The sequence below is a fragment of the Phocoena phocoena genome, chromosome 7 (genome assembly GCF_963924675.1).
Source record: "Phocoena phocoena chromosome 7, mPhoPho1.1, whole genome shotgun sequence".
In the NCBI taxonomy this organism is placed as follows: Eukaryota; Metazoa; Chordata; class Mammalia; order Artiodactyla; family Phocoenidae; genus Phocoena; species Phocoena phocoena.
In genome coordinates this window covers 111,000,838-111,024,478 of record NC_089225.1, presented here as the reverse complement: position 1 = coordinate 111,024,478, position 23,641 = coordinate 111,000,838, and the positions used below count along the sequence as shown (strand labels likewise).

Genomic DNA, 23,641 nt, shown 5'->3' with positions numbered 1-23,641 from the left:
TCCTACCTTTCAAATGATTGCATTTCAGGATCAGATTTACACGGCTTCAATACAAATTTCACATCCATCTTAAGTAAGTTGTTTTTAAAGTTTGTGCAAACATTAGACATAATCTCTTGGAATAGAAATTAAACCAAACATACTTCGTACGTTCTTCATTTTAGAACTTTGCTCTTCACATATTCAACATTCAGGTTATTTTTGAAAATACTGGGAGGTTAGTATCATACCCAAGATAATTCTCAGTTATTGTAGCAAGTATAGAAATGTTCTTGTGGCTGGACAGTTTTTCTTCAAGCCTTTATCTGAGAAGTTCTTTATAATGACTCTCCATAATATGTTAAATTTGTATCCTGTGTTAATTTTGCAAGTGTCCAAATTATGCAACTCAGAGTAGCGTGGTTTCCCATTCATTTGTCCTCTATTTTTTTTCTCCCCAGGTGACTACAGCTACTTGGGGAGTACTCTTCGCCAGATGTCCATAGAACCCATGCCTTCCCTCCTGGATGTCCGACAGCTCATCACCCTGTACGGGATCCTGCCGCTAGGTAAGGACTCCACTTGCCCTGTTGTGCCTTTGCTAGAAGCAGGCGTGTCTGCTCGCGTGTTCCAGGTCGTCATCAGTGTGCATTGCAGCTTACCTCTTCTACTGAGAATTGTGAGTGAGGGTCGTTCTGCTGGGCTAGAGCATCCTGGAGCACAGAAAGGTACCGCCCAGGAAGCATATCTGTAGCACCTTTGAATGTCTGGTTAGCATTCTGAAGGTCCTGGAAGCTGTCATCTGGAGAGATGATAACCGAGGCAAGCACCTGCGATTCAAAGTGACCAAATTAGACAAAGGCTGAGGTTAGGCTTACCTGTTACACACAGGCTCTGTCACTGGGTCCTTAACAGAGCCGGCCCTTCGGGAGTCAGTGAAAGTGTATTTCTTGGATCTAAAGAATCAAGGCTCTGCCAATTTCCACGGAGATTCAATCATGGTTGTTCAGACAGACGGACCAGAGTCTGCAGAAAAGTCGGGGCTCTCCGTAACAGATACCCACTCCTCTCGTTCACGTTTATTTATGTTTTCATGACTGCGTCACCTGGGGCAGGGGCAGGAACTCCAGCCAGGCCGTGCTCTGATGACCATTCTGAACTAGAAGTAGCATTTTGTTTGTTTAATTCGCTTTAAAGTAAGATGGGAATCGTTTGGACACTTATCACCTTATTCCACTTTGACTTAAAGAAGAACTTAAACCTATTGGCAAGAAATAGTTCATTCTGCTTTCAACTTCATGTCAGAAGCAGTCAGTAGGATAGGGGTCAACATAAATAAAATACATATATCCACAAATATATAATACTTGGGGATCAACATAATTTGGAGTCAACAAAATCAATATACAATATTTAATGGGGTCAGATGAGCCCTCAAACCTCATCGCAGAGTGATGGAAGGCAGTAGAGCCAAGGACATCAAGGGGTGTCAAGATTTTAAGGGAACTCCTCCCAAGTGAGCGTGTGGTGTGTTTGCATCCTCCACTGGCAGATACGAGGCGATGGGTGTTGTCTCCAAGCTGACCTGAGGGTTCTGGAAGAAGCGTGCCTGGGAGGCATCCCACCCGGACCCTCCTTTTGTCAATGAGAAACCTGAAGTCTCCCTGGTGGCTGACCCGCGCCCCCAGGCCCCAGAGTCAGCGGGGCGTTTGTTCTCGTGACGGGTTCATGAGTTTGCACCGTACAAACGAGTCAGACAGAGAAGTTCGCTCACACGGCAGCCTGCCAGGGCTTCGTCTAAATTTCATGTGTCTAAACTAGTATCCGGGCACAAAAGGGAATGCGTCTGTTGGTCTGATTATTCAGGTCACCCCTGCCGGGACTAGGCAAGGCGGCCACTTGGAAGAGGGCACTGAGGACACACCGCAAGGCCACTTCCCACCCTGCCAGGCGACAAAGCTCGCACCGGCCCCCAGGGTTCCAGGAGCCTCAGCCAGGGCTCCCAGGACGAGCTGTGAACTTTCAAAGCCACAAGGGCAGTAAGGGAGTGCCCAGGAAGCATCTGGTCAGAATTCACCCGCTCACTGCCCCCCGCCCCGGAATGTCACTGTCCCTGCAGCGTGGAGGGAGAGAGGGAAGCGAGGGGGGAGGGCGCTCACGGAGCAGAAGCTGCGTTTTATGTGCGGTTTCATTTCCCAGCGGAGGGGGACGTTGAACAGCTCTCACAGATGAGTAAGCCTTTCCAAGATGTTGAAGAACTTTCTCCAAGTCCGAGGTTGGAAGGGGCAGAGCTGGGCTTAGGACACGGAACACTGGCTTCCTCGTGACTCTTTAATCCTCCGAAAGTTGAAAAGGGTGAACGCACAAAAGCCTGGAAATTTCCTCTGTCTCTTAGCAATTCTAGGCAATTTGTACAACTGCCCTTGAAAGGCGAGATGAGCAGCTAGAGCCATGGACGCCGTGGAAGGTCTGTCCCCAGCAACTCCCCGGCCCCTCCCTGCCCTGCCGTCTGATGAGCTGTCCAGAGGCCAGCGAGGCGCCGGTGCAGAAGCCTTTCTGGACCTCCCTCTCCACCTCTGCACGGCGCTGGTGACCACCGCTTCCTTCTGGAAAGTCACATCCCTGGGGTAGATGACGTGTCCGGGTCTCCCCCGCCTGTGCCCGTCCCCCAGCGCTGTCCTCCCCTCCCTCCACCCCTTCCGGAACTCTCCTGGCCCCCTGGCTTCGGCCACCACTCTAACCCCCATCAACTTCCAGGGACCCCGACAGCTGGCACCACTCTCCGCCCCACCCCCTTGCTGACCCCAGCTACCTCGCCAGCCAGAATCATCCACCCCCCCAGGACCTGCCTGACCTTCCGCTGCAGGCTGTGGTCACTGCGCCCCACCCCCTTCCTGACCCCAGCTACCTCGCCAGCCAGAATCATCCACCCCCCCCAGGACCTGCCTGACCTTCCGCTGCAGGCTGTGGTCACTGCGCCCCCTACTTGCATCCTTCTCAGACGCCCCCTTCCACCCTGCCCACTCTTCACCGGCCAGCCCAGATGCAGCCCCTCTCTCCAAAGTCCGGCCTGACTCACCCCCATGCACCCACCTCATCCCCCAAATGGGAAGTCCTTTCTTCCCTGAATCTCTGTCTCCCTCACGGATCTTAGCACGGATCTTTTCCTCCCCTTCTAGTTCCTTCTCAAGTTTAGCTCCCCCCGGCCATGAACTCTTTACAGCAAATCCTGGCTCTTCCGCATGAGCGGCCCCCAGCCGAGGCCACAGACTGAGCCCTCAGTTATCCAGGTGTTGAGCGGGAGCCGGGAAGAATGGCATCTCTCTGCTGCCGTGGAAAACGAGGTCTGCTTCACCATAACACATTGCCGTTTCCCACGCTAACCACAATGGAAGCGTGCCCGTTTAGCTTCATTTTAAAGAAAACTTGCTCCAAACTACTTTCCAAGTTTTTGCAGAGTGTCGTAGGTAACTATAAAAATTTGTTTCTAATGATGCGATAAATTCCCCAAGTCTTGTCAACCACACAAGAAAAACGAAAGCACAGTAATAATTAGAACGTTGGCATGTTTACAGCTGATCCAGAAGAGCCCAGCAGCTGACCGAAAGCAAACCAGTGTGACAGCCGACGTTCCAATCACAGCCTTCTACAGGATTTCATTCTGTTCACTCTCTAATTACTTAGCGCCGAAGTCTGCTCTGCTCGTGTTCAGGATGGTGGAAGAAATCAAGCCCGAGTTCCAATCTGGGCTCGAAGGAGATGGACGATGCGGTTGAGAGCACAGGGCAGGGACCTCTGAGTGACCTAATAATTCACGTCCTTTATTATCAAGGGTCAGGTTGACTCTGCCCCTACCGACAGACTAGAAACCAGGACAGACGAAACCAACAGGGACCTACTGCATAGCACAGGGAACTCTGCTCAATATTCTATAGTAACGCGTACGAGAAAAGAACTTGGAAAAGAATAGGCACATGTGTGACTGAATCACTCCGTTGTATACCTGAAACCAACACAACATGGTTAATCAACTATACTCCAACATAAAATAAAAATGTTTTTAAAAAGCCAGGCTACTGCTGCCTGGATCTTGTTTCTTCCCCCTTTTCCCCTGCATCTTCCTGTCCATCGCACATTCGTCTTCCTGAGCCTTCAAAGGCTATAGTGCTGCTGAAAAGCAGAGAAACCCCCAGCCCCTTCCCCCAAAATGCCAGAGGTTAGCTACTGCAGGAATGTTCTCTAAAATTATGAGTGTGGGGGGAATGCTGGGGTGAGAGGTGAGAGAGAAGCAGTGTACTGAACACCCAAGGAGACCTGACAGCTCCACCTTGACATACAAATCAAAGGTGTCACGGAGCTGGCTGAGACAGGAGGCGTGCCCCTGGTGAGAAACGCCTTCCACGCATCCATCACTGTTGCCGAGACTGGTGTCACGCCATGGAGTCATGGCCTTGAGGAGTCCCCGTCTAAGAGCCACTTATTTTCTTGGCGGGATCTTAGAGCCTCTGCCTCTGCATTTTTTTAGGTTCTGAAGCAGTGCATGAGAAAGCTCCTTTGGTGAAATCCCTGCTCTTGGCTGGCCCATCTGGGGTGGGGAAGAAGTTGCTGGTCCATGCCATCTGTACCGAAACGGGAGCCAACCTCTTCGACTTGTCCGCAGCCAACATTGCCGGCAAATACCCGGGCAAAAGTGGCCTCCAGTTGATGCTGCATATGGCCCTCAAGGTATTTATCACATTTCTTGACCTCCAGTTCTCCTCCTTCTTTCAAACTGCATTTTCAAATGCTGCCATTAATTTCCTTAAGCCAACTAGCACAGACCCTCACAGATCATTTCCTTAGGCAGACATGCACACCCCTCTTAAACTTCCCCATTGCGTCCTCCTGTAAATCACTTTATTATTGCATCTGGCTGAGCGTCCAACAACCAGACACATCTCCTTTCTTTGCGTAAACGCCCTCCTGTGCCATTCAGATCAGCCTCCTTCTGCCACAGGAATCCTTCCTGCAGTGCTCACAGGTCTCGTTAAAAATCAAATCCTTTTTCAGCCCACCTCCCTCCAATAATGGCATCAGATATTTGCATTTGGGGGTATTTTTTCTCACGTGGCATAAACTGAGGTCAGCTTCTCACACAGGAAATAAAGGAGGAACCCACAGGAAGCTAAGCTGACCGCAGTAGTGTAGATACTCAGTTACATCCCAGTGCCAGAGGATGCCATGTCCTCGAAGGTGCATACACAACCCAGCACTGTGATCTTAGATAAGCTCTTCACCTCCCTGGGTCTCTGTTTTGTCGTCACTGAAATGAAGGAGTCAAACCAAATGATACTGTCAGCCCTAGAAGCAATGATTCTCTGATATAGTTTAGATATGGATGATGATGGTGATGGATGGTGATGAAGATACATCGATGGATGGATGGATGGATAGATGGATGATAGATAACAGATAGATGGATGGATGGATAGAGACACAATATACATATGTACACTTGAGGATTACCAAGTTCTAGAACATTCTGATACTCAGTATTTATATTTGATATTAAAACTTCACAGGATTTCATTTTCATTTGTTTGAGTCCCTCAAGGTTGTCCTTAGGCTGTTCAGTTCATTTTCAGTTACTAGCATGTCCGATAAGCCAGCTTTTACTATATCAAGATGTACACAGAGCAAGGACTGTCCGGTACTTGGGGCTAGATGTTAGCTCTGCATCTGCTTTCAGGGGAGATGGTTACACACGAGCAGCCGCTCATAGAAATGGTTCCTTTTCCACCTCCTCCTAACAGCCCCACGGAGGAAGTGACGGCAGCAGGGTTTCCTCTCCCAGCCACATGGACCCCACGCTGAGCAAGTTAGGACATCCCCCCCTACTTTCGTCCCTTGCTTGTCCTGAAGGAATCCATGGAGAGAGAAGTTTGGGGAGCTGGGAGGCGAGAAGGAGAAGGAGGGTGGGGAATAAAGAGCGAGCATTAAGCTATTTGATAGAGCGCCTCATACACGCTAAATGCTCCATGTCTTGTGTCATTGGATTTTACCTTCACAGCGGCCCAGTGAAGAGTTCATTCTCATCCCCATTTTACAGATAAAGAAAGTGGGGCTCTGAGAGGTTAAGTAACTTGCCCAAGGCCACCGAGATCAAGTGGCCGAGCAGGGTTCAAACCTAGACCCTTCTCTCCCTGACCCTCCTGCACTATTTTTATTAGGATAAAATTTATATACAGTGACATGCACAGATCTGAAATACGCATATTAAGTGTGAGCTTTGAAGAAATGGATACAAATGTGTCCCCACCATTTTCATGTGCTTTTCGGTCCTCGTATAACTTCTTTTTTGAAATGTCTGTTCAAGTCATTTGGCTACTTTTCACTGGACTGCTGGTCTTGAGATTTGGAAGAGTTCTTTATATATTCTGGATCCAAGTTCTTTGTGGGACACACGTATTGCAAATGTTTCCTCTCATTCGCTGACTTGCTTTTTCGTTTTCTAATTTTGTTGTTGTTTACTTGTCCTATCAATTACTGAGAGGGGGTATTAAAACCTCCAACTATGATTGTGGAATTCTTTATTTCTCCTTTTAGTTCTGTTGGGTTTTGCCTCACATATGCTGAAGCTCTGGTATGCATGAGATGTATCCACACTTAGGATGTTATGTCTTCCTGATGGGTTATTTTATCATTATGAAATGTCCCTTTTTGTCTCTAATAATACTCCTTATCTTGAAGTCTACCCAGTCTGATATTAATGGTGCCACACCAGCTTTGTTTATACTCTTTTGTTTTCAATGTCTTTAGAGTTAAAATGCCTTTTTGTGGATAGCACATACTTGAGCCTTGCTTTCTTATCCAATCTGACAATATCTACCATTGAATTGGAGCGTTTGCTCCCTTTACAATTACTCACATGGTTGAGTTAGGTCTCCCGTTTTGCTGTGTGTTCTCCATTTGTCCCATTTCTTTTTTATTCTTCTGTTTCTCCTTCTTTGGGGTAAACTCAGTACTTTTTATTATTTTATTTGAATTCCTCAATTGTCTTTTTAGCAATGACTCTTATTTTTCAGTGACTGCTCTACAAATTACAATAGTCTTTTTTTTTTTTTTTTTTTTTATAGTACGCAGGCCTCTCACTGCTGTGGCCTCTCCCGTTGCGGAGCACAGGCTCCGGACGCGCAGGTTCAGCGGCCATGGCTCACGGGCCCAGCCGCTCTGCGGCATGTGGGATCTTCCCGGACCGGGGCACGAACCCGTATCCCCTGCATCGGCAGGCGGACTCTCAACCACTGCACCACCAGTGAAGCCCCAATAGTCATTTTTAACGTAACACAGCATTAATATTGTACTATTTTCCTTAAAATGTGAGAATCTTACAATATAATCCATTTATTATCCCTTGTCCTTTATGATTTTATCATACATTTTACATCTAGAAATGTTGTCAACAATAGAGTGTTATTTTTTTGCATTGTATAGTCATTTGTCTTTTAAAGAAATTCAGCAGAAAAATTTATTTTATACTTACCCACACATTTACCATTTTCAGTGCTTTTCATTCCTTTCTGCCTATCCAGGTTTCCATTTGGTGTCATTTCCCTTTCAGCTGCAGGACTCCTTTCACATTCCTTTCAGTGCAGGTCTGCTGGCAACGCATTTTCTCAGCTTTCATTTTATTTTTAGATGTTTTTACATTGCCTCCATTTTTGAAGGATATTTTTGATGGATGTAGAATTCTGGGTTGACACCTTTTTCTTTCAGCACTTTAAAAGTGTTATTACATTGTCTCTGTAACTCCATTATTTCTGATGAAAAGTTGTCCAAAATTCGAATTATTGATCTCTTGTGTGTAATGTGTCGATATTCTCTGGTTGTAAGATTTTATCTTTGTTTCCGCTCATTTGGCTATCACGTGTCTAGATATTTTTGTTGGTTCTTTGTACTTTAACGACTTGTGGCTCACTCTGCTCACTGAAACTGTAAATATATGTTTTAAGCCAAATTTGGGAAATTTGAGCCACTATTTCCTCAAGTATTTTTTCCGCCCCACTTCCTCTCCTCTCCTTCTGAGACAGACATATATATATGACTGCTTCATATTGTTCCACAAGTCACTGAGGTTCTGCCTCTCTAGTTTCCACGTCGGATAATTTCTATTAATCTACATTCAAGTTTACCTACCCTTTCTTCTACTATCTCCGGTCTGCTATTAAACCTATCTTGTGGATTATTTTTGTGTGTTTCTGATATTTTGCTTTTCGGTTCCAGGATTTAAATTTGCTTGTTCTTATAGGCCTCTATTTCTCTGCTGTAATTCTCCATCTGTTCCTTCAATGTAGCTATCTTTTCTTTTAAGTCCTTGAACTCAGTAGTTGCCTTATAGTCTTCATCTGCTAATTTCGATACTGTGTCATCTTGCGGTTTGTTCCTATTTGTTTTTTCTTGACTATGTGTCATGTGTTTCTGTTTCTTCATATGATTGATAATTTTTTATTGTACATTAGACATTGTGGATGATACACTGCTGACTCTGAAGCATGCTAGGCTTGGTTCTATCAGGCAGTTAAGTTGCTGGCCGATCAGCTTGAACTTGCAGAGGTTTTGTTTTCTATTGTGTTAGTGTGGGTGTATTTTGAGTTCGCCCTTAGTCCTGGAACCTTGTCTTTACTTTGAGGTCTAAAAGGACGGCTTGACGTGTTTACCAAGCTCTTTTAACTTGGCAGAAGCTAAGGTATGTGCTCAATTATTTTAGTTTTCCAGCTGTTGCTTTCCACTGAGCTTGTTGGAATCTTCCCCCATGCATGCACACTTGCAGGGTTACCCAAGAATTTGAAGATGAGCTGGAATTTGAAGCCCAGCAACCTGACTTGTGGCCTCTGTGTACTTAACCACCAAGCTCAAAGCACTAAGTTCTTCAGAGGTAAAGTAAGAGAAACCCATCCTCTTGCCCAAAAGAACACCTAAATGCACTCATTCTAAATGCTGAATTTTGTTGACATTGTCAGGTAACCAACAGAAGCACGTGAGTATAAAAATATTGGCATTTCGTGAGCATCTATATATCACGGACCTTACACTTCTCTCTGTTTTAACTCATTCACTCCTCACAACAACCTTATGAGGTGGGCAGTATTGTTATTCCCATTTTACTGACAAGAAAACTGAGGTACAGAGCATTTGCGTGATTTTCCTGGGTTGCAATGCCGTGATGTGAGCTTGGTCAGTCTAGATGCAGAGGCTCCAGGCCTAACAGCTGCATTATTCCGCCTCTGAATTAAGCCGCTCTTCTCCAGCCACCAAATGGCTCAGACTCCAGGACAGAGCCAAGGACGTGGTCACGATGTTCTCACTCTCAAGAAACGATTTGCTCCTGCCACTGAGAGGTTTGTCCTGATAGCAGACGAGCTATCTTTGTATTAATTAGAATCACTGCAGACTGACATTATGTGGACCACAAAATGCTGGATGTCAGATTATCAAAATGTGGAACAGTACACGCATCCACCTAGGCCACTCCACGTCGGAGGGCCTGACACACACCTCATTAAGCTTCACCTTTACTGTGTATATAGCTGATTAATGAAAGACCAAGAGGTCTCTGGAGTGAAAGTCATTCAATTAAAGATCACGTACAGTGAGCCTCTGTGTCCTGGCAGGACTGATGGAGCAGCTATCTGCATTGCAAAGAGGTATTTGCCTTTAATTAACCAAAGGAAAGAGGGATTTTATGGCTGTGCTGGTGAATCAGTGGCAGGAAGCTCCAGCGCGGTCCTGTTACGTGGGCCGGGGCCGCAGCAGCTTGAAGGCAGCAAAATATGGATCTGAGGCGTTTGCTGGAGAAGGTGAAATAACAGAAGGGCCCGATTACTCATCACGTCTTCTTATAAAGAATTCCTCTGACTGAATTAATCTCGGCAGAGCAAAGAATGCAACGCTTGGAAAGCATCATAATTTCGCTCCTGGCTGGAGGCGTCTGCTTCGCCCACAACACCCTGTGCACATGAAAACACGCTGGCGAGACGAGTTTCTGATCTGTTTCCCAAGCACAAGTTCAAATCTGTTCTGTTCTCATTATTTTGGGAGGGTTCCTTTACTTTACACACAATAACTATAATGCATTCCTTTAAGAAATGCCTTTACCGTACCAGTTAACAAACGTTATTTAAAATTCTCTCTTCCGGTAAAGCTATATGTGGAAAGGAATATACATCTATTTAGCTAGGAAATATTAGAAATACATCTAACAATTAAGAGACACGGGATAAATGATTAATATTTAATAGGTGTTTTACAGACTAAACAAGTTATCAAGGCAGGGTGCCAGCCTCCTCAGGTGTTTATGATGGTCAAGCAGGGGATGGAGAAGCAGGGAAGACTCGTTGTCTGGCCAGAAGTTTTATACACACTTTCCCTTTTAATTGCCCCAATCCCTGATAGGCAGGAATTCATGTCTCCATTTTACAGACCAGAAAACTGAGGCTCAGGGTGCTTAATTCAACCAAAAATACAAGAGAACTAAGGGGATGGCATCTGGATTTAAGCCTAGATCTGACTCCAAAGCCATCACCTGGCCCCCAGCTGGCCTCTGAGAGAGTGAAGGCTGTGTCGTGCCCGGCCCTGTGAAAGCTGTGCCCTCGTGGTGGCCCGAGCGCAAGGCCATTCCTGGGCCAGAGTGTCAGCTTACCCTTTTCAGCGTGAGACATTTCAGCGTGAGACGGTGAAGAGGCTGGAGGCTGTAGCGTCCCGTTGGCAGCTCCCGCGGCACCCCACGCCCTCCTGATTTCCCCCTTCCCTGACCCTCCAGACCGCCCATGAGCAGGCGGAGGGGAGGCCAGCAGCACCGCAGAGCAGGACAGAGCAGACCATCCTAATCCTGGGCCCTGAGTCCTGGGGGAGACGGTCCCTCCCTCCCTGGGGTCCTGGCTTCCTCCCTTTCCTCCTCTGTCAGAGGTCTGGCCACCGAGGGCTGGACTCAGAGAGAGACCTAAGAGAGCAGGGCTAACAAGGCCGCCCAGCCGGTGTCTGGGCCACGTGGCCCGTAGTGGCCTGCGAATCTGGACAAAAGGGAGCTGAGATGCTGCTCGTGCCTTAGCACCGCCCACCAGGGCTCCTTGCTGGGCTCACAGCCAACGGCCTATGGCAGCTGGCCAAGGGGTTTTGCCCAGATGTGCTGGTGTAAACAGCTGGCCCAGGAATCAGCAGATGGGGAGCCCAGCCAATTACATCTCCGTAGCCCGTGGAGACTTATACTCCTGGTTAATAACCCAGACAAAGGCATCGTGGCTATTCGTGGATGATCTTTAAAAAAAACACACACAGATGTACAATAAATGTAATTAATATGTTAGTCACCCTTTTCAAGGTGAAATTCAGTAAGGGTAAAGCAAAGACCTGCACCTGGCCCCCCAAAACAGAGCTGCTCAAATGATAGAGGGGGTAAGAGAGGAGGGGGAGAGGAGAGGGAAACAGAGAAACAGAATTGAGCCGCCTCCGTGCAGCATCAGGTGTGGCAATACAGGAACCGGGGGCTGCTGCCCATGAGCCCTCAGTGGGCTGCTATCAGAAAGTTGGGTCCCCTCCCGCCGGGTCGTGTAGACAGTTTCAGGTTGAAGAAGGGAACGCACGTAGGCAGCAAAACCTTTTTTTTTACTAGAGACTTTCCATTTTACAGCAGTTTTAGGTTCACAGCAAAACTGAGCCGCAGTCCCCACAGAGGATGGGCGGCTGGGTTGGGGGGAAGGGCGGGTCCCAACCCCGGATGATCCGGCGCCATCTGCGGTGAGGTGTGTGGAAACGCGCTGTGGGCTGTAAGGCACGTAAGCGTGGCTGCATCTGCTCTTATTCTGTGGTGGGTAATGGGAACGGGGTCAACGTCACAGGCATTAAAGAATTTTTAACCAGCTTGGAAACGCTTAGAGCGGGGAGTGCCCTAAATGTGGCTAAAAGGTGCATGGGGAAGGTGAGCATGGCCTTGCACCCGGGCATTAACCCCTGTGCTTCCCAAAGTTGGCACAGAGTCAGGGCGGGTGGGCATGAATCCATTAGTTCTAATGGATTAGCTGGGAGTCGGCTGGGAAGAGGGGGTCCCAGGGGAAAGTCTGGGTGATCTGTAAGCCTGACACCTGTCACCATCCAGGCACCATCCCCTCGAATTCCACCTGATAATCAGCAATGGTATCAGTGGCTTCCTGGCACCAGCGCTGACCTGGTTCCCCCATGTCACCTGTCCCAGTCCATCAGCTGTGCCTCCCTCCTGGTCCTCTCCTCTGCCTCAGTTTACCTTCCTTTCTATACAGGGTCATCCCAGCCGGGCTCCTGACTCTTTAATCCACTCTTCCTGTGATTGTCATTCGTGGTCTATCCCAGCTCACACCCAGCAAGGACTTGAAGTAACTCCTACAATCACATAAAAGATAATGCAAGGAAATAGAAAGTTTGAAAATATCATTTGTAAATAATGGAAATAGAGAACAAAATGTCTTCACATATTAAACGGAAACAGAATCCGAGTGACTATAGTTCAGAGAGCTAAGCGCCGCCCCCCCGACACACACACAATAACCACCCCCGAGCTCCTTCCCAGCATGGCAGCACCTCGCTGACGGCTGCCTGACTGCCCAGCAGCTCCCATTCAGACACAGGAGGCCACACACTCTGCAGGCCGGGACCATGTTTCCCAGACATCCCTGCCTGTCACCACAGATGCTCAGCAAAATCTGTGTGGGTTGGATGGATGGAAGGGCGGACGGACGGATGGATGGTCCTTTTCAGTTTGGTAAACTAAGCCACAACCACTGAAAAACGGAGCTGGGTTTTCCTGGGGTTCTCTATGGCAAACAAAATAGGATCCTTTCAGAAAGAACTCCCAAAGCTTCCAAGGGTCATTTGGGCAGATCTAATTAGTAATTCAAGCGTGCCAAACACAAACTGGTTTTCATTGTTGAGCCATTATATCCCAACCAAGAGAATCTAATTCCGATGGCGGATGCTTGACAGCATTTCTTTGGAGAACACAAAAGATCAAATCCATAAAACTCACATGGATGGAGAAGTAACTGTTTGCTAGACCTTCCCAGAACTTGAAAAAGCACGTTTTGGTTGAAACGCATCTTTAGTCCGGAATTGATATTCAATAGGACTGCAGAGCCCTCTACTGGCGGCTGAAACAAACTATCCCCTGTAACTTCTGGAAAGTTCCATCACTAATTAATTACATTTAATTGCCCATGACCTCAAACTATCTGTGGGTAATTTAAATAAAGCCTTTTCGTTGCTAAGTGAAAATTAAAATAGCAAAGACTACCATTTCTCATTAACAAATTGGCAAAGAGTTTTTTATGGTTAATACTTGTTGAGAAGAGAGTAGAAAAACAGATCCACTTATTTGTGGCTGGAGAGAGTGTGAACAGAGGGCCTCCGGGAGGGCAGGTGGACCACACGGGTGAGGACGTGAAGAGCTGGCAGGCCCTCCGACCGACTAGCTTCATGGACCCAAAAGCGCCTGTCTAAGCGCTGTTTGGTTTAGCAAGAAGGCGGAAAGCCATCCAAATGTTAAAAAAACAGGGGTTAGATCGATAAATGATGAGACCCCTTGCTAAAATGATGTTGGAGAAATAAATTTTGTATGAAGTGAACAAGACTGTAAAGCAGTGTGTGAAGAACCGTCTCGTGCTTGCAAGTTTAGATACTGAGAAAGGTCTGTAGAGACAGGAAAGGTCTGATGAGCTGTCCTCAGTGGAGGGGGCAGAGGGTGTTTATGCCTGTCTGAATATGTATTCCGAAATTTTTACTAACCAGCGCTGCTTGTGCATGACAGTAAGAAAGGGCTGAATTTCCAGGGCACGTGTTTTCAAAGCTCAGCCTTGCCTGCCTGATGCCTCCGTGGATGCGCCTTGACTCTCCAGCACCTGCCTGGCCCACAGGCATCCTTCCCCTCCCCGTGGCTGTGAAGCAGGGAAGGCGTCTCCCCTGCAGGTCATCCTCTCCCGCCTTACCTCCCTACCCAATGCCATCTCTAAACTCTGCCAATGTCTCCTGTCTCTGTCCCATGCACTCCTCCGCTCCCTGTCACCTGGCTTCTGTCCCCTCCACACCCTGCCAAGGCCACCAGTGACGACCTGGTTGCCAGACCCTTGGGCCAGCACTGGCTGCCGTCGCCCACCCCTCACTGCCCTCTACCGTCCCTGGGCTGCAGGACGGCTCCCTCTTCTGGGCCCCTTTGTTCTCTCTGGGGCTTCTCTTCCTTCTCTCCTCCATCAACGTCTTCACCCTTGGTCCCCGCTCCGCAGTCCTGGTCTGGCTTCCTCCCCTCTCCCCCTTTCCTTGGCAATCCCCTCCATCCATTCCCATGGCTCTGCTGCCATCTTCAGAGCCCTTTCCAGCCCCCCACCTCCCTCCTGCCCCCCAGACCCATCAGTCCTCCCGCCTGGATGTCCAGCTGCCCTCGGGCTCCCCTGGCCTAACCTGACCTCATCCGTTCATCCCTCATCTAGTCCCCTGTTTGGATTCCTGGGCCATCGTCCTCCTATTCTCCAGGCCTCGCAGCGTTGGAGACCCCCTACTTCCTCATCCCTCCTCCAACCATCACCAGGTCTGGCAGGTCCTAAATGCCCCTCCTGTCCGTTTCCTGCCCTCCCCGCCACTCCTCTGCTCCAGGTCTCACCTCCTCTTCCTCCAACAGCCTCCGAACCCTCTCCCTGCCTCCAGCCTCACCTCTCACCATGCCATCTGCACACACACACCCATCTCTTTCCCAGTCTCCGGGGAACAGTCATGCTTCACACCCCACCAGGGGGATTTTTCTCTAACACAACCAGCATCAAAGGTCACGATTCAAGACCCTTACAGATCTCCACAGCTTCCAGGGTAGAAGCAAACTCTGTAGCACGGCCAAGGCCTTTGTGACACCTTCCAGAATGACCCCGAGCAGCCCCATTCGGGCACACCTAGCCCTGCACCTGGGCTCCTGTCCTGAGCATGGCAGATGCATCCCCTTCTCCAGGCTCTGGGACCTTCTGGAAGCCATTGGAAGGTCTGTCTCCTTTAACCCTCGTCTGCAGTCTCCATTTCTACTTACCCTCCTCATCTACTTCTCCCTCTTTCTGTCATCGGTGGTCCTTGCTGACAGCCCATTTTCCTTGTGCCCCCCTCCCAGCTACACATCTGCCCTCCCCTTCTGTCGGTGGGGACTCCTTAAAGTCAGGGACCCCAGCACCTACCCCAGTGCCCGGCACATCAAAGCCCCTCTATCAATGTTGTGAATGAAAAATGAGAGAATGGCTTTCATTCTACACGCTGGACCCAAAATAATAAAACCAGACTTTCTTCCGCCTGACAGCCTTTCAACTATTTGAAATCAGCTCACTTGCCCCCTTGAGTCTTCTTTTCCCCAAGGAAAAGAGCCTCGGCTCCTTCCATTCTTCCTGGTGGGAGAGGTGTTCGGCCTGGGAGGGCCCGGCTTTCTGTACCCCTCTTCTCTGCCCAGAACTGACCAAGGTCACCAGAGGTCCCCTGACCAGGCACGCCACCGAGGAAGGTCAGGGAAATAGAGATTCATGCTCTGGAGGACAAGACAGTGATGGTCTTAGAGCCCTTCTTCCTGTTAGAGGGAAAGGTGATAGAGGAGGACATGGGCCAAGGGTAAGGAGATGCTTTGGAATAGGCATCTTCTCTCCAAGGCAACGTGGGAGCCTGCTGCCTGGATGATTGTGCTGGCCTGGGGGTGTCGGGCTGACCCAGGGCTTACTCTGGGCTCCACGTTTCTCTGTGCCGGGGGAGGAGGGGATTTTACTGACTTCTTTCTCTGCCTCCGCACCTTATGTGTGAAGGGGAGTTGGGTGGGGCGTGCTTGCCTCCGCATGGGGTACATGGAAAGGGAGTAGCAGTGCTGTCCTAGATCTCAAGGCAATTTGCAAATGACCATTCTTTGTATTGTTAACATCAAAGAACTCTGCTTGGGAAATGTTTTCTGCTCATTTGATAATGACTGAGCCCTTCCAAACCATGTGGCCACCCAGGCCCTCTGCACAGCCCTGGGAACCCCAGAGCAGGTGACCGTCCGAGGAAGGAATTCCTTCACAGGTGCATGTTAGAAACACAGGAAGTGCGGAATTCCCCCACCGCTCAGAGAGAGCGCTCAAGTTCAGGGAGCAATCCATAGCGTTCCCATTCAATGGAATGGTGCGGCCAGGTTTTCAGAACAACTTTAAATAAGGTGCGAGACGTAAGACTGCTGCTTTCAAAGTTATCCCAAACTAATAAGATGCCTGTGTTTCAAGTCCATCTATGTAGCTTGCCTTGTTAAAAGCGGAAAGAGAAAAGGAATGCTGGAATACTTGGTACTCACATCTGCAATTTCCATTAAGAACAGCTGGATCTAGAGAAAAGAGGCACACAGATAAGAGCCATGGAAGATCCGGTGTTTGCCAGGTGGACACAGGAGAGGCCGGTCTGCTGCCTCGGTGAGCGCACGAGTTAGCCTGAGACAGGAGACAGCTTTGTATGAGAAAACTGTGTTTCCATTGGTTTCCGTTCTAAAGCTAGGATTTTCAAGAGGGATTGAAAAGAATAAGATTTTTGCCTTTGTTAATTATAACGTATCTTTGTTCAGAGAAGCTGAAAACCTTTTATGTAAAGTATCTCATTTCCTTATTTTCTTTGGGGGCTGGAAGTAGGGAAGCTCTTGACTTAAACCCTAAAATAGCTTTTAGTGGTACAAGGGTTCCTTGGAGCCTGCGCCTCTGACACTTGAGTGGGCCCCTCTGACTGCAGTGGGCAAGACAGCTGGAAAGAAGTTGGGGGTTAAAGTCAGGAGCTGAGAGAATGGATGCACTGACGTGGTTGAAAGCGATTAGGAGGGGGGGATGGAGAGACTTGAGGATGGTTAGACGTGGGAGGTGGGGCAAGGGAGGATGCTCAAGCATCTGGCTGGAGGAAGTGAGAGGACCCGAGGACGTGGCCATGCCCCCAGCACAGACCCGGCAGCCATCCATCAGCCTGGCCTCGCAGCCTCCTTCTAGCTGTGTGACCTTGGACAGGTCGTGTAGTGTCTTTGAGCCTCGGTTTCTCCATCTGTAAACAGGGATGCTAATAAGGCTACCTGCTACATAAGGGCTGTAGTGAGCTCAAATGAGTTATCACAGGTGACATCCTCCGAGCAGAGGAAGTGCTGGTCTGTGCTGACCCTAATCTTGCGTGTGATGCCCTGTACGATGCGTGTGGCCCGGGCCTGTCTCGCTCACTATTTTCACTGCTCCACGCCAAGCCGCCTCGGGTACTGGGATTGAAACTTGTAATTCTGAATTCTTAAACTCTGTGGCTCAGGGCCTAAAGAATAACGCTGACCAAAGGGTGGTTGTCTGGTACCGTTTCCTCTCTGAACGTCCTGGCATCCCGGCGTGTGTGGGACTGGAATACGGCCAGCCCGGGGGTCGGACTGGCACGGGGAGCAAGCTGCATCCACTTTTGTCTTTGAACGTGCATAATCTGCTTCCCTTGGTACGTAGTGCTGGCGGAAACAGACTCAGCCAGTGTTCCATCATTTATTAAATGTCTGCCTTGGTTTAGGAATCACATCTGCTGCCTTAATGATGTTTAAAGAAATATAAAAATAGGAGTACGTAACACTGTATTCGCTGTGGCTGGAGACCACTTTTATCTGTCACCATTTTGCACAAAGCACAAATTGTTGCAAAAATACCCGAACTCTGCTCTCATGGGGGCGCTTTGAAGAGATTGTTAGGTGTGTGGCAATTATTCATGGGTCCACGGTAAGTCCCAGCGCTGTCACGAAGCCCCGCTCGCCCTGGAGGGGCTCAGAGCCACCTTCCAGACGAAACCACGGCCGCAGAGGCGCAGCCACACGGAGACGAACAAATGGCATCACGGGGGCCCTGGTGCTAAAACAGCTTTTCTCGAAATGAGCAAACTTGAATCAACCTGGGAGCGGGGCGTAGGCTGTAATTAAAAGCCCTGGCCCAATTCCCTTCGTTTGCAGCAGAAAACTATTGGTTTATTTCAAGCCAAACTGAGTCGAGGCTCGGGGTCCAGGAGCAGAACGCACAGACACCCAGCGCATCCTGACCACAGGTGGGAGAGGGCCAGGCAGCGCCCCCATCCCGCGGTGAAGGAGGCTACAGGCCGTATGCGCAGTGCAGCCCCGCGAGCCCCGCCCCCCACGCCAGCCGTCCCCGAGCCAACACGGCGGGCCGCCGAGTCCTGCTGTGGCCGGGGGTCAAGTGTGCACCCCAGAGGGAAATGCATTTACAACCCACCGTTTCTCCTTGCAGGTGGCCCGCCAGCTCCAGCCCTCCGTGGTGTGGATTGGAGACACCGAGAAAACCTTCTACAAAAAAGTCCCCAACGCCGAAAGGAAGGTGAGGGCTTCTCATTTCTTAATGTGGCCCTTTCCCTCCTCCACAGGGGCCCCGTACCAGGGACTACCTCGTTTTTTCAAGACGGTCTTGGTTTTTCAAGGGAGGAAGGAAACGGAGGGGCAGCCGTCTCTCTGCCCTAAGCACTTGACTGCATTTGAAAGGATCCAGTGTCTGATTTTACGAGGCATAATTTAGAAGAAATGAAAAAAAGTATGGAAAAGGGGGGAGGGGAGCGTTAAACCCAAACCTACCGATTCACGGGTAAGAAACAATTGAGAGAACTGTAGTCAGTTACAGCAAATGGCACACATAGGAGTTATTATTAGGATTTCCTATTGTTCATTATAATAAATAGCAAAAGGCCTGCAATTTATGAACAAAGACCGTCCATAGAACTGCCAAGCGCCCCACACTGGGTGTCCCCGGGGAGTCTTCTGTCAATGCCTGCTTCCTCCTTTTCTCTCCTTTCAATGGCTCCCCTCCCCCGCACTTCCCCCGGCAAATCACCAGCAAATTTCCCACAAGTTAAAAAAAATTTGCAGACACACGTGATTGTTATTCCACATCAATTTGCACCAAAGCAAATAGTGGTTAACTGTGAATTTCTGATTAAATTCATAAGGATTTTAATCACTTTTGCTCCTTATGTATTATACATCATTTTTAGCAGGTAGAGATGATTTGGATAAAGAATGAAAGCTGAATCTTTTCTTCCCCAAATGAGCCTTGATTGCCCTGTCATTTTAGAAACTCTTAAGAGGACTCATTTATTATTTAATCTGGGAATCTGGTAGGTAGCTCCCTCTGCTGGCGAAGTTGCTACGTTAAAAAAAAGTCCACATACATACAGTAAAGCAACTATACTCCCATGATAATTAATTTTAAAAAAATAACAAAATAGGGCTTCCCTGGTGGTGCAGTGGTTGAGAGTCTGCCTACCGATGCAGGGGACACGGGTTCGTGCCCAGGTCCGGGAAGATCCCATGTGCCGCGGAGCGGCTGGGCCCGTGAGCCATGGCCGCTGAGCCTGCGCGTCCGGAGCCTGTGCTCCGCAACGGGAGAGGCCACAACAGTGAGAGGCCCGCGTACCACACAAAAAAATAACAAATAACAAAATAAAATAAATCCTTTAAAAGGCCACATACATGCGAACTTGAAGGCAGCAGTAACTACGGTAAATCTAAAGAGAGATGCAAGGCAGCGTTTAATCCAGGTGTCACACACTTCACGTCACCAGAAGCTTTGTCTCATGAATGGGCGAGGGCTCTCGCACTGGACATCAGCCTGGAGAATGAGAATTCAGGAGACGTATGTTCCCGGCCTGCTTTGCCCTTCACCTTAGTTGGCTGTGTGTCCCTGAGCAAGTAATTTAACCTCTCTGAGCTTCCACTTCCTTAAGTATCTAATTAAAGGGCTCCAGAGAGAATAGCCTCTGAGTTCGTACAGCCCCTCTCGAATTCTCTCCCATGACCCCCTCGAGCTGTCGGTTTGTCACCAACAATTACATCTGCTCGTCTGTACCCCTCAGTGGCTCGAGAGTAAGAGGGATGGACACACCCGTTTGAGAGAGCCAGAGGGGCCCTGGGGGAAGGGCTGGCGGGCTCTGAGGGAGCGTCAGGCAGGAAGCGAGGTGTGAGTTCAGTAGATGCCCCCCCAAGGGGAGTCACTGTGAAAGAGCAGGGAGCCGGTAAAGGAGAGTCTCCAGAACCCTCCCCTGAATAGGCCCTTCCTTGCTGATCCCGAGGTGTTCCCTCCAGCACAATCTCTGATTCCCACAGATACGGTCACCAACTAGTCTTACTCCTGCAGAAAATGAAGGCCTTTGGTGGCACAGTCTTTGTTGTGGACAAATCGGACATTTATTCTGTCCACCTCTGCATTAGAAGCGTCTGTCGTCCGTCCGGGGAATTAACTGCACGGAGGACTGAATCACAACCTGGGAAAACCCCAGGATGCCTGATGAATACAAGCAGAAGGGTCCCTGGGTCCCCAAATGTCCAGAGGCCGGCTGGGGGCCTGAGCCAGCGCAGGCACAGACAGAGCTGCAAGGGGCATGCCCACCCCTGCAGCAGTGCAGCGGCCCCAGCTCCAGTGCCCCGGCCAGGGGAAAGCACGGTGGGCAGAGAACCACTGCCTGTGCATCCTTCAGCTCGACGTCCTGGGCCTGCCCCTCGGAGAGCAGGGCTGCAGGGTTCCTGCTGCCTTCCTGCCTCTGGGGCCAGTGCTGGGCCAGCTCTCCTCTCCTTCCCACCCCACCTCCAGCTTCTGACTCCTGTCCTTACCCAAGTCCCTCAGCCTCCCGGGCCTGGGGCAGTCATGAGCACTGGACGTCCATGCTCTGGAGGTGGTCACCAAATTCCAAGGGCAGCAGCCGCATCCGCCAACGAGAGGCACCAGGAGGTAGCACGACCGGCTCCGCATTGCATCACCCGGCCATCCAGGAGCCCGGCGTCCTCACTACCACCCAGCCCAGCCTCCGTCCCAAAGGCTGCCCCGATCCCCAAGGTGCTGAAACCTAGAGAAGAATGTCCACCTGCAGAGAAACCACCGCCTACAGCCACAACACAGAGCACTCCCAGCGTCCGCCCAGGGCACTGGAGGGATTCCAGGAACGCGCTTCGAAGAAAACTCTCACCCGCAATGACTAGCTCCACCCTCGAGGCCTCCACCTCTGGGCTCAGGCCCTTTAGGAGGTACAGTGTGGAGGCTCATGCGGTCATAAGGAGGGAGGCAACGGAGAAGGCCAGGTGGCAGCGATGGCTCCTGGGTGCAGAGCCGGGCACAGGGACCCCTAGGGCTGCTGCCACAGGCAGAGGACGCCCAGGGGCACAACGCGTAGGTCAGGAAGCTCCTGGCACCCTGGGAGGGAGGCGGCCTTCTCCTGTTTTGCAGAAGAGGACAAAGGCCCGAGAGGGCGCACAGCTGGTCAAGTGCAGAGCTCAGACTCTGAGGCAGGACCCCTCTCCCTGCTTGGATGCAGCTCCAGTGTCAGCACCGGCTTCTCATCTGACCCTCCTTGCTTCTACTACACCTGCGTCCTCCCTCTTCCCCTCTTCAACCCCCAGGCTACTTTAAACCACATCCTGAAGACTGCCCGTGGGGCCCTCAGGTCTTAGAGGCAAATGTGTCAGGCTCCAGAGTCCCCTGGTCCCTGACCACCCCTGCCCCCCACGTTGTCCTCAACACCCAGCCCCCAGGGACCTGGCAGATGCCTGGACAGCGCCCTCTCCCTCCCCTCCCAGGAGGAGGGCCCTCCTTTCCACCATCTGAGGCTGGAGCCTCGGTCAGCTGTTGGTGTTTGAGGCGAATGCAGTAAGGAATGAGGCAAGACGGGCTGCTGATGCATTTTCTGCTCCGTTACCCTCATGACTCCATCTAGCAGGAGCCCTACCCACGTGACAGTAGGGCCTCCACGAGGGAAGCGCTGGCTGGGTTGAAGCTGGCTGCTGCCGTGGTTTAGTGGAGCTGGCCGCAGAAAAGCGAATGGAAACCGCTTCATGGGTGTTAGACACTAATTTGAAGTCGCCCACAGTAATAAGGTGGTGTGGGGCTGGCAGGCCCAGCGGTAGGGGCGGCTGAGAAGGTTGCCAGGTGATGGTGAGGATGTTGGCTGACATGATGGATGAGCACGCCAGTCTCATGAATAACGGACGCGGCTCTGAACCGGAACAGGGGTGGCCCGAGTAGAGAAGAGTGTTGGCTGAATGTACTCACCTTTCATTTCCATCCCCTCCTAATGGGACTCGCCATCAGTGAAGATATCACTCTGGACGCGGCCCAGGATCAACATTTGTTATCCAAACAGGCTAATTAAGTTCAGTCATCCCTGCCATCGTCAGGAGACACAGACAGCAATATCATCTCCTGCCTCAGAACAGGCAGGGCTGCACCACTGTCACCATGGCAACCAGGCTGCTGGGGATGGGCTCAGACCTTGCAAGCATGTGTCTGCTCCCACAGAGTAGTAGTCTCCAGTCTCACCAGGTTAACTGTGTGAGGTAGGGGTCAGTCCTTCTTCCACCGGTCTTTGGGCAGCTCCATGTGCACCCCACACACGCCCCAGTCGCCCCTACCACCTTGCATTATTCTCCATCAAGCTTCTTAAAAGACTCTTCTCACCATCCCCGCTCACTCTTCAACCCACCACTGTCCACTCGATGCTCTGCAGCTCCATGGAAACTGCTCTCACAAATTTCTTTGAAACCCGTTTCGCCAGTGGGCCCCAGCTTGTAAAACCCTGTCCTCCCTTAGCCCCCATAGCCTTCTCCTGGTCTCCTCACACCCTGCCAACGCTTTCTTCTGTGTCTCCTCCATGCACTTCCACCCACCCCTTAAATACACTGGTGCTCACTGAGAGTCCATCTCAGGCCCACAGACCTTTTTGCTCTCCTCGCCCTCCTTGGGCACCAGCTTAACAAATCACCCCTGAGCCAACGAGTGCCCCCACTCCATCCCCAGCCTGCAGCTCGCCCCTGAGGCTCGGGTGCAGTCACCCGGCATCACCCAGAATCACCCATGGGATACCTCCCCCACACTGCTGCCGACTCAGGCAGGGCCTGTCCAAACTCCTCCTCCATCACCACCTACCACATGACCCTGCCCCTCCTCCTGCCTTTTCAAAGGGTTACGTTTTTAGTATAACAACTTTTCATAAGAGAGCTTTGGATCCACCCTGGTAAAATGAATTCTGGATATCTCCAAACTCTCCAAGCCTTGTCTAAATGCAGTGGATTTTTTCCTGGCACAGGTGTAGATATTCCTATAAGGAATATTCTTCCAGAATCTCAGCAGAGGTCTTTCCTCAGTGGCATGAGGCCCAGGAGGCAGCTCCTCAGAGATGAGCAATTGACACCTTATCATCCAGTGCAGTGGAAACGGGGGGAGATTTTTACACCGTCATTTTCAGCCCCGTTGGCAATATTGCTAGTTTCCTTCAAATCATAAAGCCCCAGTTTTTCTGACTCTCCCCTTCAGAAACCTTTCTCTTCAATAGAGCAGACCTAGCATTGATTTCCTACCAGCACTTACATTTCAAGCACCTGTCAGACAGACACATTATGCCCTATACTCCTCATGGCATCCCTCAGGTTAGGACCTATGATTATCCCCATTTCTCAGATGCAGGGACTAAGGCTCAGAGAAGTTGAGTAACCTGCCCAAGGTCACACATCTGTTAAGAGCAGAACCAAGACTGAGATCAGATCTGTCTGACCCAAAGCCTGTGCACGGAACCATTTGCTACGTCATCTGCCTGTTATTGTGGAGTTTGTTCCTTGAGCTTTTCATTTTTGCAC

At 50.1% G+C, this 23,641-nt stretch overlaps 1 protein-coding gene across 1 annotated transcript in view; it reads left to right on the top strand.

Annotated features, from left to right (window-relative positions):
* The window catches only part of IQCA1 (IQ motif containing with AAA domain 1), a 168,458-nt gene that overhangs the window by 123,640 nt on the left and 21,177 nt on the right, over positions 1-23,641 (top strand). The window contains exons 14-16 of the mRNA XM_065880633.1: positions 441-548; positions 4,505-4,704; positions 18,261-18,347. Of these exons, the coding sequence (XP_065736705.1) occupies positions 441-548; positions 4,505-4,704; positions 18,261-18,347 (395 nt within the window). The remainder of the gene's footprint in view (positions 1-440; positions 549-4,504; positions 4,705-18,260; positions 18,348-23,641) is intronic.